Source organism: Pseudonaja textilis, chromosome Z, assembly GCF_049901715.1.
Source record: "Pseudonaja textilis isolate UNSWEBS1 chromosome Z, rPseTex1.2, whole genome shotgun sequence".
NCBI lineage: Eukaryota > Metazoa > Chordata > Lepidosauria > Squamata > Elapidae > Pseudonaja > Pseudonaja textilis.
Window position 1 is genome coordinate 77372361 of NC_142008.1, and position 17188 is coordinate 77389548.

Consider the following 17188-nt stretch of genomic DNA (forward strand, 5'->3'; position numbering starts at 1 on the left):
CACTGGTGAAATTTGCAAATAAGAAAAAACAAAACCAGTTTCACAATCAATAAAAGAGAATAAAATTAAGTTCCCTAAAAATCTAAATACGACTGTAACAAGCACATTCTCATTGAGCTCCATTAACACCCTAGCCAGAAAAATTCAGGATTGTTTGTATCTCATTTATTAAAAATAACAAAATAAAATATATTTTGATCTACAATGGAAATAAACACCTGAAAATAACATCAGTCTGTCTGTCTAGCCCAGTGGTTCCCAAACTTTTTCAGCCCACCGCCCCCTTGGTGCTACAAACTCATCCTCAATGCCCCCACCCAGGGGAGGGATTCAAATTTCTGGGGGCATGGCCTAATTTGAGGGTGTGGTTTGCTGGTCAAGTGATTGGGTGGGTGTGGCTTGCTGGTCACATGACTGGGTGGGCGTAGTTTGCTGGTCATGTGACTGGGTGAGTGTGGTTTGGTGACTGGCAAACCAAATACAAGTGGTCCTCACTTATTGGCTGGTTGCTTAGCAAGTGTTCTAATTTATGACTGGCCTCGCCAGAACTACTTGACCTGTTTTTGGAGTTTAACAGCCATGCACACACATATACACATACTCCCTTCCAACCCTGCTGGAGCTGGTCATTGGACTAGAATCAGCAAAGCATCTCTGATTAGATTCTAGTAGTGAATAAAATCTAATCAGAGATGCTTTGCCAATTCTTGTTGATTTGTTTTATTTGTATTTCTTTTTTTTATGTTGCTGAATTGCATTGATATGTGTGTCCCTTCTTGTGCACAACCCAGAAGCTTTTGTGATTCTTTGCAGCAAAAACTACTGACCTCTGGCTTTGCTCTACTTTTCAAACGTGCCAGCACTGCCGCATTCTAGGTGCCGGCCCCACAGGTCCACCCCACTGAGCCCGCTGCACTGGAGGGACCTGCCCAAGCAAGTCCAAGCGAAGCGGTGCACCAAATCAATGGGGTGAGCCTGGGAGAGGGAAAGAGAGCGAGAGAAAAGAGAGAAGGAAGAAAAGAAAAAGAAAAGGTAAAGAAAAAAGACAAAGAAGGGGGGGGCATGGAGGGATGGGTGGGGAGGGGGAGAGAGGGAGGGAGAGAGAGAGAGAGAGAGAGAGAGCACTGATGCATGATTCAAATGAGGCCTAGTTTAGAGGCCCTTTTCCACATTGAAACATCTTTGCCTGCATCTTTGCCAGCACATTGAAACATCTTTGGCTTCTATTAATTAAAGGTTTTGTAGACGAAACATGGCCAAGACTATCAGGAAGCTCTCACATTTTGTTGAGGCTTTAAACAGGATCCATTGGGTCAGATCTCCACCCTAAAAAATTACTCTTCCCCAATGTATTACAGTGCCAATTCTGAAGAAGGCAAAACCAAAATGTACTGGTAAATTACAAGGAGAACACACACATGCACACACTCCCTTCTAACCCAGCTGGAGCAGGTGATTGGACTAGAATAGATATCTCATTATCTTTCTTCTCCCTCCCTCCCTCCTTCTTTATTTCTTTTTCTTTCTGTCCCTTCCTTCCATCCCCCCTCTTTCTTTGTCCCTTTTTCTTTCTTTCTTTCCCTTTTCTCTTTCTCTTCTTCCTTCTCTCTTTCTCTCTCTCTCTCTTTCCCTCTCTCAGGCTCACCCAATTGATTTCGTGCACCGCTCCGTTCGGACGTGCTTGGGCAGGTGCCTCCGGTGCAAGGGGCTCAATGGGGTGGAACACGGCGGCGGCGGTGTCAACTGGTACTATCTCTCCGGGTGGGCTGGTAAGGTGAGATTCAGAATAATGTCAGCTGGTGCTCCATTCAAAATCCAAGAAAGAAATACTTAGACTCTTAATTAGAGAAAAGATATCTTTTACTGGAAATCAAGTGGTAGCAACAAAAGAATTCTGAATCTGAGAAAATGGGCACGTAAATCACATATACAAAGTAATGGCAATGTTCACACCCCCAATAGTTCAAATGGTTCTTCCAATTAAAAGTTGTGAATATCATCATGTGGACATCTCCAGGTGGTGATGAGGCTTCTGTCCGTTGACCTTGGCATAGTTTGATAAAGGTTTGCAGCTGCGCATAGCATAGAAAAGAAAGCTAAGCAAGGAATAAAAACCTAAGCAAGAATGTACTCCCCCTCCCCAGTTTATACAGTTCTAGTTTGTAACACCTCCAGCTCACTTCCCATAATTTTCCCCCCTCCTCCCCGTTACTTATGACAGCCGAAAGACGCAAAGCAAAGGGAGAAAATCTTGAAGGCTGAAAGGCGGGATATTTGAAAAGGAGAACAAAGCCACTCTGGCTTTGCTCTCCTTTCCCAATGCTGCGTTCGGGCGCTGCCCGCTGCCCCAAACACGGCAGTGGGATATTTGAATATCTCCTATTCCCAATGCTGCGGCTCCTATTCCAACGCTGCATTCAGGGCATCGCCCTGCTGCCCCAAACACAGTGGCGGCAGGATATTTGAAAAGGAGAGCAAAGACACTCTGGCTTTGCTCTCCTTTCCCAACGCTGCATGCGGGGGCAAAACTCCTTGCACCAGAGCATGCAAGTCAATGGGGTGATCTGCAGGGCCTTGTCTCAAACGCTGCAGGGGCAGGATTTTTTTCTCACCCTTTAATTGTGCCCTGCCGCTCACCTCCAGTGCCCCTCTGCTGCCTCTTAGCTCCCCCCTTGCCTCTCAGCGCCCCCTAAGGCATCCCACTGCCCCCCAGGGCACTTTGGGAACTACTGGTCTAGCCACTAAGGACAATGCAAAATAGATAAAAAGCAAAAATATATAAAAAGTAAATATAAATATAAAAGACCATAATAAATATATTTAAAAAGTCTGATCCTCCTCCACGATTGAGTTCTGAATAGCAGGGGGATTTGCTTCTCTTGTCAGCAAACAGGCTCCTAGATTAAATGGGAGCAGCTAGAAATGACCCAAGGTGACTTTTGGATGACCAGGGCCACTCTTGGGGAGAAGAATTCCTGGTAGGGGGTTGGAGAGTCAGATGTCCATTTTCCTCTCAGCTATTTGGTTTCTTTAAGCATGCTTGGTTTTTAATTTAAACACATACACTTAAAAATATACAAGATCTGCAAATGGTTTTTTTTGCAGATCTTCCAATGCATTATTGCTGCCAATTTGTCATGCCATTGTTTGTAATCAGACTGTGCGATCTTGCAGCAGATGGTCCATTGTTTCTTCAGCTTCTTTGCATAGCTGACACTTACTGTCTGTTGCTGTCTTCTCAATTCTGGCTTTATATACATTTGTCCTTTGGTCTTGTGCAGCCAGAATTAGTCCCTCGGTCCCTTTCATCGACTTTCCTGCTCTTAGCCATTGATAGGTCTTGTTGTAATCTGATTTCCTTGCTATTTTTTTAAAATATACTAGTCATGTAGTACTTTGTCTTCTGATGCCTCCATTTTCTTCTTCATTTGGTCTTTCATGTAGACCAGTTTGGTTTCTCTAGTAGTCAGAAAGCCTTTCTGGTGTACTAACTTCAGTGCATCTTCTTTGTTGTCCTCCAAATATTATTCAAAAGCTCTTTTTTCTTCTTTAACCATCTGATGTATTTGCAACATTCCAAGCCCATCTATTTGCCTTGGTAGTTAGAGTCTGTCAATGTTGCAGCAAGGATGAAGGGCATGATTTATTGTCATTATTGTTTGGTCTTCCTATCCATTGCTTTTAGTTCTGCTCTGTCTCCACTATTCTGGCTATGTATCTAATGACTGGAATTGCCTAGGTGTTGATTGCCTTGATGGTATTTCCTCTATTGGGTTTGGACTTTAAAGTCGTCTTCACTCTCTTGATGTATTCACCTCTAATCTTTTTCTTGACTTCAGTATGTGCTGGAAGGATGTTGTCAGCTTGAAAGATATCCAGATATTTTAAATAATCATCTCCATCCAGGCTTTTAATGTTATTTTCATGCAGCATCTTGATTCCTTCAGTTTTCACTATTTTTCCTTGTTGGGTAATGAGTGTGGCACATTTGTCCAGTCCAAACACCATTACAATATCTTGGCTATGTATACAGGCAGTGTTGAGTAGTGATTTTATTTTAGATGGACTGTTTCCATATAGTTTCAGATCGTTCATGTAAAAGAGGTGAGATAATCTGGCAGACATTGTTGATTATTGATAACCATGGCCTGAGTCATTCAATATTGTTGATAGAGAAAACAGTGCAATGGCAAATGGTAGTGGTGATAGTGAATCTCCATGAAATATTGCTCTCTTGATATTAACCTTTCCCAGTCTCTCACCATTGATCTGCAAATGTGTCTTCCATTGGGCCAAAGATCTTTACACAAAGCTTCCGATTGTTCTACTGACTCCTGTTATCTCTAGGCACCTGATTCTCCAGTCATGTGGCAGAGAGTTGAATGCCTTTTTGTAATCAATCTGTGCTACATACATATTGGTCTTCCTTCTCTTGAAGTTTTCTAAAATCATTTTGTCAATTAGGAGTTGACATTTTGTTCCTCTGCTATTGGGGCAGTTTCCGTTCTACTCAAATGCAAAGAGATTGTTTTCAACTAGTTGCTGTTGGACTGCATCAGCTACCACACTAATTAACAATTTGAAAGTTGTTGGTACACAGGTAATTGGCCTGTAGTTGCCTAGTGCTGCCTCTTTTTTGTGGATCTTTCATTATCAGGTAGGTTTTCCCAGATGCTAGCCACTCTTCAATTTCACCTCCTTATAGTATATTGTTAAACTGCTTAGGAAAGAGTGGGTATAGACCAGTTAAATGTTTCAACCAAAAACCATGCAGTTCATCTTTATCTGGTGCTAACCAATTCTTGATCTTTCTTACTCTTTTCTCTACCACTTCTGTTGTTATTACTAGTTTTTTCATTTCAACTTTTTTATTCTTATCCACTTCTTTTAACTAAACCGCATCCTTGTTGTATTTCTTTGGGTTATTCATTATCTGCATCCAAAACTGCAATGTTTCTTCCTTGTTAGATACTGACTGCACTGAGTTGGTGCTTATACTTGATATTGCAGTATTTGTGTCTTTTAATGCTTGTGCTAGTTGTTTCTTTGGAACAAGCTTTGATGCAGGCAGCTATATTCTAAAGCTTTAATGCTGTTCCAGATGCTCAGTTATTCTTCGTTTCAATTCTTTTACTTTAGTTAGATGGCTTTCTTCTTTCTGAGGCAGAGGAGAGGGTGCCCGGTTTCCAAATGAAAACAATTGCATATCTCTGCTGGATGTCTCTATTGCCAACTCCCCCTGGTTTGCCTCTACATTCTGAATTACTTCTGGCAAGGCTTTGATTCTTTGCTTGGGGAAAAATTTTGCATTCGTCCAATTCTGCTTCTGTGAATACTTTATTTCGTATTATAAATCAATGTTGATCTGCTAGTCTCTGTTCTGTTTTTTCTGAATCTGTTGTTCTTTCCAGAACTGGTGCATTTGTTTCAAATATCCTCTCCCTGTTGGACTTGGTCTGAAATAACAGATCATTATTTTTGTGTTTTCAATCATTATATTATTTGCAAAGGGTAAACACATTTTCTTCCAGCAGTTGTACAGCTGTTGGCCCTGATTGCTCAGCCAACAGTCCTGAGTCCTGTAGCCTATTTTGTCACCAAATATCCTCTAGTGCAAACCTCGTTAACCAGGATGACATCTGAGCTGGTATGGCTTTCTGAAATTTATATCTCACCATATTTTTTTATGGGAGAGATACTCTTTGTCTGACTCCTGATGAGAACTGTCCTGTATGGTTTAACCTCTGACATAGCTCTCATTTCCTCATAGCACACAAGCATTACAATCACGTCAAGGTAATGCCTCACTGGGTATTATTACTATTATTACTGATTATCTCAGTCAACCAGATGTTCAGTCTGGGTTTGGCATTTTTGTCTACCTATTGAGTCCTTACCAAGCACCTGGGATAGGCAGATGTGGATGTTTGAATGTTTGATGGTATTACAGATATTATTATTGTTATTGTTGTTATATAAGATTTAATCTTCATAGTCTAGGAGTGGTAAAAACAGTTCAAGCCCTAACCAAGGACCTAAGAGCTGTAAAAGTAGCATCTGAGTATGACTGTTCCAAGCCATGATTCCATTTAAATTAAATTTAACTTTTGTATTTGCTGAACTGTCTGTCCTATGGTGAGTTGTCCACAGTGAGTTGGCCATGGCGAGTTGGCTGCAGTGAGTTGGTCATGGCCATTCTGTTTTAAAATCCTTCATTCCCTTGTCCATCCAGAAGCACCGACTTACTGGAAAGACACAGGTCAGGGTAGGAAGGAAAAAGAAGAGAAGGAACTGTAAGGAAGGATCCCCCCACATACTTGTTTTGACCTGCAACCGCCTCCCATGAGCCTTTTTTGACTTACCCAGCACTTCTTGCATACTGCCATGCACCCACCTGTGCCACTCCCTGCATGCCTTCTAGGATCTGTGGAGCACTTCTTGTGTACTCTATGCAACCCGCACCCCTCCTGAAGGCTTTACTTGATCCATATGGCACTCCGCAAACATTGTTCCTGATCCATTCTACGCTCCCACCTCTTTTGCTGTTGCCAAGTTCCCTACTTGACCTGGCCAACACTACATGGACCCTTTTTTATTCTTGCTGCTCCCCCCCGCCATAAACCGTACTCAACTGCAGAGCTCATCTCACACAGACCCAGGGCCCCTCCCAGACCTACACCATCCATCCATGTAATATCTTTGGCGCATACTTGCCATGCCTTCCAACCTCCACAACTTCTCTCTTCCCTATGTACCATTTTTTCCCCACACACTTCTATACACCATTCTTTTCCTCTCCCAACTAGCAGCAGCCATTTATCTTCATGCTGGCCTTCGATTTGCAACTTTCTATAGACTGATTTCACCTTTTTTCAAGCTTCCCACAAGCAAAGTAAATGGAGAAGCCAGCAGGAATGGGAGGAAGGGTGGGAGGGAGGGAGGAAATGAAAGAATGACTAGGAGTGAAGGGAGGAAGAATAAATATACACAAACACACACACATACACACACACACTCACTTATATATGTGAATATATGTGTGTGTATACACACACAGAGAGACAGACAGACAGACAGACAGACAGACATATACATACATACATACATACATACATACATTCAGTGGTATTGAAAAAAAGGTATTCAGGAACAAGACATAAAAGTATCATTTGTCTCACAGACCAACTCTGGATTTCATTTATGGTTATCCTAGAAATGGCTAAAAACCAGAATCCTTGCACTATCTTTAAGGTTTTTTTTTTTATTCTGACAGAAAGCAGTTAGGAAATAGCCAAATAATCATTAAATGTTTTGTTATCCTACCTTGCAGATAGATTTGTGAAGTGCATGTATGATGAGATCACTACCCCTATTCTTCCTTTTCCACCCTGTACAACAAAAAACATAAATATTTTCTATGTTCTTAAACTGGATATGTTTATTCTATTTTTAGAATAACTGCAGACACTGTTTTCATTTTACATGACATTTTAGGATCATAACAAAACTGTAAATTACAGGATAAAAATCTCAATATAATATTAACAATATTCTGTTAGCTATTCTAAGACAAGTCTAGGCATCTCTTGCAGTGTGCTCTGAAAGATTCTGAAAAATGTATGTTTCCCAGCACATAATGAACATATATAACATTTCTTGTGATACTTATGATTTATAGTCAGAATTGCATTTAATGAGTACTTTCACTATGTTTTGAAATCTTATTAAACATATTACATGCATTCAGTACAAATTACTAACAGCAGTCTTAATTTGTTTCAAAATTACTCAAAGAAAGCCAGCAAATATGACAGCTAGTTTATAGCTGATTATAAATAAGTAAAAATGGCATAGCTGCTATTTGTAAAGGAAATAAAGAAAATTATAACATTTAAAAGCTAGTGTCTGTTTATTAACAAAACCTATTTAGGATTATATTAGTTCTTTTTTTTTCAAAATTAAGGTGAAAATTAATAGAAGGAGCAGAGATAGAATCCAATGGTTGTGACTTTAATCCTCTGGTATTCTGAATAAAGGTTAAAAATAGATTGTGTAATACCTCTCTCTCCTTTCTAAACTGTTTAACTCCCAACTTTCAAGTTAAATTCAAAGTGCTTGGTATTACGTACCACATATCAATGTAATTCATGAACAAAATTACACATGAATTTCTGTATATGCAGAGCCCTTCCTCTTAAATGAATTAATGACTTCATATATTGAATCCTGGGAGCTATTATTTACCGCTAATGGCTTTTAATATGCAATTGTTGAGGGTGACAGCCCAAAAATTACTAAAGGGAAGAAATTCTTAGTTGTGACTCCTGTGCTCTGGAATTCCCTGCTCCTAAATGTGTCTTCTCCAACTTGTTTTAAAAATAAGAATGACGTGCTGATTTTTTTTTTTTAACTTATTATACTGATTCACTTGGGCTTCTACTTTATAAAACCTTAAGTTCCTAACTCTTTCAATAGGGCCTATATTATAAGTACTGTAAAGCATAAAGTTATCTGGTCCCCAATGGTTATTGTTGTGTTAAATATTTTTCCTGATGAGTTAGTTATATTTTTTTCTGAATCTGCTTTATTATTTTTACTGATGTTTTTATCTCATTGTTTAAGCCACTTAGAATCACTTTGTGATTGAGATTGCAGTGATCACCAGGAGGTATCATCTGATGAGTTTCATTTTTTTATGGAAACCTCAGACATGGGGATATTTTGTAAGGTTCTGCAAAAATCATAATCTATAGGATATCCATTCTAAGTCAGTTATTTACCCAAAGAAACTATTTGGGGAAAGAGTGAAAGAAGAGGGGAACCTTTTATTTAATAAGTGTGGCAGATGGAGAAAATACAGAAACAATTTGGGAAAAGTATGGGAAGTATTGGAGGGTTTATAGAATCATTAGAAGGAAGGGGTTTGTGGGGACAGATCGAGAGAGAACAGGACAGAAGGAAGAAATGTATATTGCCAGATTGATACTAACAGAGTGAAATAGGAAGGAAGGAAGGAAAGATATTTTGCATGTCAAAAATATAAAATGAGAAAAACATATATTCAAAGGAATAGATTTGTATTTGTGGCAAATATTCCAGTTTAGCAGCTTCTCACACTACAACAATACTATTTATACCTGACATTGCTCTATAGCATCTTTGACAGTTTTTCAGCCCACTAAAAGAAATGTAAAAGCTTCCGCAAGTATAGCCTATGTATTTCTTCAGACAATTAATGCATCTGGAAATTTATTTTCCATAACATATGGGATCAAAGTTCCACAAGAGACACATAGCTATTATAATTCAATACATAAACTAAAAGATTTGTAACAGCAATTTACTCGGCAATGGATCACCACAACGTGTTGAGGGTGACTGTTCAGCCAGGATTCCATAGCCTTGCAGATGTTGCATATCTTATTAAGGGATGGGGCATGGAAGTCAGGCCAGCCCACTTCCATAATCTGAAATAATTAAAAAGTGTTAGAAATGTATAAAGGCAAACCTTTTTAGCAATTTACACAATTAATAAATAGAATAAATATATTTGTAAATAAATAGAATATTAATAAATAGAATAAATATATTTATTCTATTTTCATAGCAGTCTTTCCCACCTTATTTGTTACAAATAAATTATTGTAATGCTTTTATAAATGCTGTGCTTTAAGTACTTATCAGAATCAAAGATGGCGACTATCTTTTTCACTTGTTAAAAAGGTTATTCAGAATTCCATATGAAAACCATAAAAAAACATTACAAATAGAAGCCTTGATATATACACTAATCATCTGATTACCAGATGAGATTTCCAGAAACATTTTTCTAAGCTATTCAGCAATTCTATCTTTGTAGCCTAATATCAAACAGAGTTATGAGATTTACCAAAGAAGCTGTTAAATAGCAATAGCAACTCTAACGTTGTCCTTCCAAACATAAAAATGAGAATAGCTTTTGTGTATTTACGCAATAATCCCCTAATCTAATAATGAGGAATGAGGAAATTATTTTTAACAAATATTTTTTGCTTAAAAATCACCCTGCAGAAACCTGCCTATTGAGGTGACAGTGTCCCCCTTGGAAATTTTGCTGGAGACAGTCTAGCCAAACATCCTCAAAAATTCTGCCTACAATATAAAAAAAATAAAACAGAAGCTGTGCACTTTAATACAAGAACATGTTAATACCTTTGGGTCAAGCTTAGCAAAATCATATCTTCTTTCAGAGAGGTTCAGTACCTATTGCAGAGGGAAATATTTTAAGCATGAACATTAATAATTTAAACATTTTATCATGATAATAATTTAAACATTTCATTTGATAATGAAGTTATGCAGATATGAGTTTTTTAAAAGCCCTGCAAATCTCATAACAGAAATGTGACAAGCTTGAATATTTATAGTATTTCAAAGTTATTTTCTTTTGATTGTGACAAAACATAGAGGAATAAACAAGAGTTAACTGCCAATATTTCTTTTTACAAAATAAATGTAGGCATGACGCAGCTCCACATAAGCATTGCTTAAGGCTACTGATTTCAGTGGAAGAAGCAAATAAATTTTTAATTTACTCTCATTCTTATTTGAGCTAATCATGATTTTATTTCAATGCTGATATAGTGTTATCCATCCCACAAGCACCACTTTTGTTCTATGTAATAATTTCCACTCTTATCTTTGTATTTTTTATCTCAATTCAAAGTAATCAAGGGCTATGGAAGTAGATGTCTCTATTAATGGCTATTGTCAAGAATTGTTCCTGAAACTTAGATAACCTGCTTAACTGCTTGCTGGGAAAAAAATTGGGCTTCCTATAAGCACATAGCTAAGGACTATTAGAAACTGGATGGTCAACAAAATGGTCAGGGGATCAGATCCGGTTTGAGCTTCTTCGGCAACAGACCGAAATCTGCGATTGAGTGCAGTTTCAATCTGTGCTCGCTGCTGGAGTGCCCCGAGCCGGCTGGTTTCGGGGCTAAGCCACCCATAGAGGTGGTGAAGAGGGGGGAGACTGCCAGTAGGGTTGAGGAGAGCTGCATCTCTCCTCCCCAGCTGGCCATTACTCCCTTTCCCAAAGGCGGTTGCAGTGGTGGTCAGAAATGGCCACCTCAAAGAAGAACTCAACTGGAAAAGAATGTGCAGGAGGAAGATAAGAAGAGAAAGCTTTTGACTGACTGGGTCGAACTGGAAAAACAACAAGACAAGGTACCCTGGAATTTGAATTATAAAGAACAACATTGTTCCCAAAGAAGACTTTGAAGCTGCGAATGAGAGAGGGAAGGGAAATGATTTGGGTTTTTTTCTTTTCTTCCCTATATTAACAAAATGGTCAGGGGACTTCTGGTTGATGCTGCAACAAGAACAGCTGAAAAATAGCAGAGTTCCGCCAGGCTCCATGAAATACAACTGGCAACTGCTTGATGGGAGACCCTACAGGGTTAAGCCACCCTAGAGGGATGGTGAAAAAAGGAGAGGCACTTCATTGATCTCAAGGAAACTGCAATTTATCTGTTGATCCGAAGAAAGTTCTCCAAAACGGCAGCAGGGACGGCCATTTTGGTCAATTACAAGCTGGGAAAGCCAGAACTTAAGATCTTGTGCTAGAGCGGTGCATGGACAGAGCACTGAAACTGGATGAGATAACTTTCAACTTTACCTTAGAGATTTAATCCAAATTAAAAATTACAAAAAATGATGTCCAAATGTTAAGAAAACTGCAATTGGATTTATGGAAAAAGATTAAGGACTAAAAACTAAACAGGAAGATTAAAGATTAATGGCTTAGAAGTAAAAGAAATACCTAACGGATGATTTAAAACATAGAAAGCCTCAAAAAGCTGAATAACATTGTGAAAAATGATTATTGGGAAAAATTGCTTTTCTAAAATTCGATCTCTAACCCCCCTGACTGGATGACAATCAGCTGTTTTTTATTTTTACACTCTGTTGAAGCTGGAATTGGGAACAGGGGAGCCATCTACTGGAAGAAGAAGATCACTGCAGTGTGTAAAACTCAAAGGAAGGAGTGAAATAAATAACACCTGGAGGGCTACTTGACCTTGACTTTATCTTAGTAGGCGAATTCGATGCTGGGAAATATTCACTGAACATAAAACTTTATTGGAACTGTGCATTGAAAGGTGGATTTGAAAGATTAGAAGAAACCCTGTGGGCTAAGTTGGATTTGGGTACTTTAGGAGACTGAGAGGAATAATTTTGGGATTGACCAAATTTTATTAATAATTGACTTTTTTGGAGTTTTTAGATATTGGGATACTGGAATATTAGAGGTATATTAATTTGGTACAAAATGATCCAGCAGGAGACAATAAAGTTCTATGAAGTAATGTTAGAAATGGTGACAAAGAATTATAAGAAGATGATGGGAATATTTAAAGATAAAGATGTGAAAGTAGAAGGCCCTCAACAAATGGCAGGAAAAGATGAATATGATACCCAGAAGACAGATGAGAAATTAGAAGGAGTGGTAGAGGAGACAAAGCAAAATAAACTACAAGAAGATAAAAATAAATTACAAGCAGATAAAAACACTGAAAAGACAGTAACAATTAATACTAAAGATCAAATAGATAGTCTCTTAAGAGCTTGCAATAGAATTGAAAGAAAAAAGGAAAATTTTCCAAAGATAATGAAAGGGATATGGATGGATATTCAAAAGATACAGCAGAAGAAGATGAAGGGTAAGGCAGAGGGAACAATTAGTCTGTGTAAAAATGCTAGAAAGTCATATAGGATTCCAAGAGAGAAATATAAAAGAATCACCAAAAAATAAATAAATGATGAAATTTTAAAACGGCTGAGAAATGATGGATAGAGACATAATACCTTGCAATATAGTAATTATATTAAAAAAAAGAAATAAGGGGAAAGTTTAAATTGGGAAAATAGTAGCACATATATAGATATATAATAGAATTTATTATAACTATAAATATATTAAGATTAGGAGGTGGAAGACTATGACTAGGTATATCTAAATGTATTATTATGATTAATGGTACAAAAAACATACTGGAATATACAGTTTTCAAAGACTATAAATTCAAGGGACTTAGAGATATAATCTTGGGACTGATTAAATCTTATTAGCAATTGATTTTATTGGTGTTTATAGAAAACTGAGATGTTGAAAATGTGGTGGAATACTGAGTGATATTTAAAATATTAAGACATTAATAACAGGAGTTAATAAATATATTATATGAAGAAATGCTGTTGATGTTTACATACATTTTTGGAGAAAATGATAAAAAAATCATAAAGAAAGAATAGTATTGTTTAAAGATAATGAGGCGAATATAGAAGAACGCCAACAAATGGGAAAAATAAAGAAATAAGTACAAATTGGGAAAATAGTACAATATATATTGATACATAAAAGAATATATAATTATAATGATCATATCAAGGTTAGAAGTTGGAAGATAAAAACTCTGTGTATGCAATTGTATGTTTACTGTTAGCATTGTGTGAAAAGTATATTGACCCAATCATTACACTGATCACAAAAATTGTTGGTTGTTAAAGAAAAAGTTCAAATTAAACATTTAACAAAAAAGGCTTCAGGTTTAATATCAAAGTTTATTTCCAAGTGTTTTTGAATTTGGGGATGTTCAATTTCATGTCTCATTAATATATTTTTCTCATACAGAGAAAGCTTAATATGAATATACAGTATATACACAAACTTTATTTTCAGTACTACATATAATCCATTTTTTCACTTCAGCTCTTTTTGTTCACATATAAAAGAAACATATTAAATATATTATTTAGATTATAAAATAGCAGCTAATCTCTCATTTGAAGCAATAAACTAGAAGTATGCAACTAAACAAATATAATGGCTTAGCCAATGTACACGTTTTATTTCTCCTCATACTTCTTGCAAATCTATCCTTTTAGTCAAATTTTAGAATCTCAAAATCATTTCTTTTTGGATGAATGAAAGGTGTTCTGTGGACCAGGTTCTGAGAATGGCTGTATTGGACTACAGATACATAATATACTTCATTACTGTCCCCTATTAGACTATACTAAAAGTCTGAAAATTTTAAGAAATGCAAAGCTGTTCATGCTATATTTTGGGGTCATTTCACACATTACAAACAAGAAAATCTAGTGGCATAAACGTAACAATAGATATATAATAAATGTTTAGATGACAAATGACATCATAGAGACTGCATCTCCTCTTACCATGTAGTTGCCACCATGTCTGGATTTAAGCATACCAATTACATCTTGGAAGTTGTTTAGATAAATTTCCTCTGAGCAGTTTCCTGGGAATGATACTGCAATGATTCTTTCAGTAACGTAAGTGAGATCCAGTTCATAACTTTCCTCCATAATACAGGCAAAATTTGTACTTCTGTGGTGAACAACATAGAACAAGACCACTTTAAAGAATTGCAAGTGGGCATACAATATGTTACATAGAAACTAAGCTAGGACACTTAGAATATAGCTTGTGAAGAAAAAAAATTTTAAGGAGAACTGAAAATATGACAAATATGTATAAAAAATATTGATATAAATACTTTAAACAAAAGCATTTTAAGTAAGAGACAAATATTTAAATAGTTCTTACTGATAATGGGGAGAATAACAGAGTTGGAATTTGGGTGACTTCTAGTCCAACCCCCTACTCAAGCAGGACACCTTAAACCACTCCAACCAGTGGCTGTCCAATCTCTTCTTAAAAGCCTCCAGTGATGAAGCACCCACAACTTCTGAATGCAAGCAGTTTCATTGGTTGTTAATATTTCCTTAATTCTAAGTTGCTTTTCTTCTTTGTTATTTTCCATCCATTATGTCTTGCCTTACCTTCTGGAACTTTGGAAAATAGATTGACCCCACTTCTTTGTGGCAGCCCCTCAAATATTGGAACATTGCTATCATGTCACCCCTAGTCTTTCTTTTTATTAAACTAGATATATCCTGCAACCATTCATCACATTTTAGCCTCTAGCCTTCTAATTGTCTTTGTTGTTCTTTTCTTATCTCTTTCCAGAGTCTCAATATCTTTTTTTATAATATGGTGACCAAAATGGGGTGCAATATATTCTAAGTGTGGTCTTACTAAGGATTTATAAAGTGATACTAATACAACTGAGAACACTTTATGGCGACACAGAATGGTTCAGAATCAGTAAGGGAAATGTAATTTTTCAGCTTTTTTGTTCAAACTGTATGTGAAATGCTTATGCAGAAATTAGTTCTGCATCTGCCTGATGTTAGAATAAATATTAGGGCAAGAACCATAAATAATTTGAGATATGCAGATGATACAAATTATTGGTTGAAAATAAGGAAGACCTAGAAAAAACGATCTGGGTTAACAAGGTTGAAAGTAAAAAAGTAGGATTGGATCTTAACATCAGGAAAACAAAGATAATGACAATGGTTAGTGGAACAAGAAGAAGGTGCAAGCAAAAAAGAATAATGGCTTGATAATATCAAATCTGATACAAAGTTGAACATCCCACAACTGAAAAAGGTTGCACTTGACAGGGTACTGTGGAGAGCAGTTGCCCATAATGTCAGACATGACCAAATGGTTAAAACAACAATAAAAATAAAATTAAGTTACATGAATTATGAAGTTACATGAATTACATTTATTGTAAACATATTTAATCCCCTGCCCCTTATCTCTAGAGTTCAATAGCTGCCAAACAGTTTTGTCAGTTCTTAGAGGACCTATCACAGCAGAAACTATTTAGTATATGAAATTGTAATTTTGGCTACAGAATTATACTGTAGAATGTTATCGTAGCTTAGTATCATGTTCACTAACAAATGTTCAAGTACTGTCAAATATGTACTTAAACTTTTTCTCTCTGGCATTATAAATAAGAGAGAAGTATTCAGAAAGGACTTACTGAGATATTTTGTCACAATGGAGAGATGAATTTCTTAAAAAACTGCTGGAACCCTAGAAATAAAAATAAGCAAAATATGAATAATTTTTCTGTCACAAAAAATCCTATGCAATTTATTTGCATAACTTTTAAATATAATTTCTATTGCTTTGAACAAATCAATGTTCAAAGTTATTAATGTTTGACAGCAATTGAAACTGTATTTAGTAGTTTTTTAAAGTATTTCAGCCTTAATAATGCATGGAGCAAAATTAATCTAACAATAGAATTATTTTCAACAAAACTCAGAAGAGATAATAGTTTGTTCTTTAAAATTACTTCAAGCAAAACAGCTATATTAATTTATTTTAAATATTAGCACAGTACCCTTTTGATAAGCAAATTAACCTAGATTTCATCAAAATCATAGTTTGTCTCTATAGACAGAATGTTTAATTAATATAGCTATGCAACACATACCATTTTGGGAATGAAATGTTTAATTCACAAAACAGCATATTTTCAACATTACTGCAACTTAGTATACAGTATGTCCTGCTAAAAGTGTGTTAAATTTGTGATTTGGGGTGGGGTATAAGATGTTAGGATTCAGAAATTATTTTGAGGGATAATTGGTTCTACTGTATATTACTGTATATTGTTCTCTGTAGCAGTACCTGTCCTTTGGAAAGAAAATCCTCCTGAGATCTGAACAGCTCTCATGAAGTATTTATCATGTTTACCAGTCAATTATAATTTCAGTTTTAATTAATGGATTAATGTAGAAAAATACTCCATTAGTCTTTTCTGAGTCCATTGATGTGAGTCTAGGACAGTGGTCGCCAACCAGTAGGCCAAGGCCCACTGGTGGTTCACGAGAAAAGTTTGGTGGTCTGCAGAGAAATGTCACCCCTAGAGCACCCCCACAAAGCAATTAATCCAGGCTGCAGGAGAACACAAAGCTGCACCACCCACATGGTCCACGGAACCCTCCCTGCCCACTCACTCCTTACCTGGCAAACTTGCCTGCTAAGTTGCTATTTTTCCTTTTTTTTTTTTTTTTTTAATAGACTATCAGCTATTCTGCTGTGCCGGGAGATTTAAATTAGCTAGAAAGCAGGAAATCATTGGATTTTTGCTTTCTAGCTAATCTTTATATCTTCGACTCTGCTTTTAAGCAGAGCCGAACCTTCCTTAGCACTGAAGGTTCTATTATTCAGTTGCAGACTCAGATAGCTGATGGCAGAAACACAGATCTCTAAGTGAAACTGTGATTCTGTGAGCAACTCAATCTGCTTATC

General features: G+C 36.7%; 1 protein-coding gene across 10 annotated transcripts in view; it reads right to left on the reverse strand.

The window, feature by feature from the left end:
- TNS3 (tensin 3) overlaps positions 1 to 17188 on the reverse strand; it is a 171844-nt gene that overhangs the window by 110871 nt on the left and 43785 nt on the right. For 7 of the 10 annotated variants that reach the window (XM_087916678.1, XM_087916672.1, XM_087916677.1 and 4 more), the window contains 5 exons: positions 15909 to 15961; positions 14224 to 14395; positions 10192 to 10242; positions 9345 to 9467; positions 7324 to 7388 (listed from right to left, as the gene is read on the reverse strand). In XM_087916678.1, the coding sequence (XP_087772804.1) occupies positions 7324 to 7388; positions 9345 to 9467; positions 10192 to 10242; positions 14224 to 14373 (389 nt within the window). In that variant the 5' untranslated portion in view covers positions 14374 to 14395; positions 15909 to 15961. Of the gene's footprint in view, positions 1 to 1645; positions 1762 to 7323; positions 7389 to 9344; positions 9470 to 10191; positions 10243 to 14223; positions 14396 to 15908; positions 15962 to 17188 lie in introns of those variants that run through there. The other 3 variants (XM_087916675.1, XM_087916680.1, XM_087916681.1) reach the window with 3 other exon arrangements.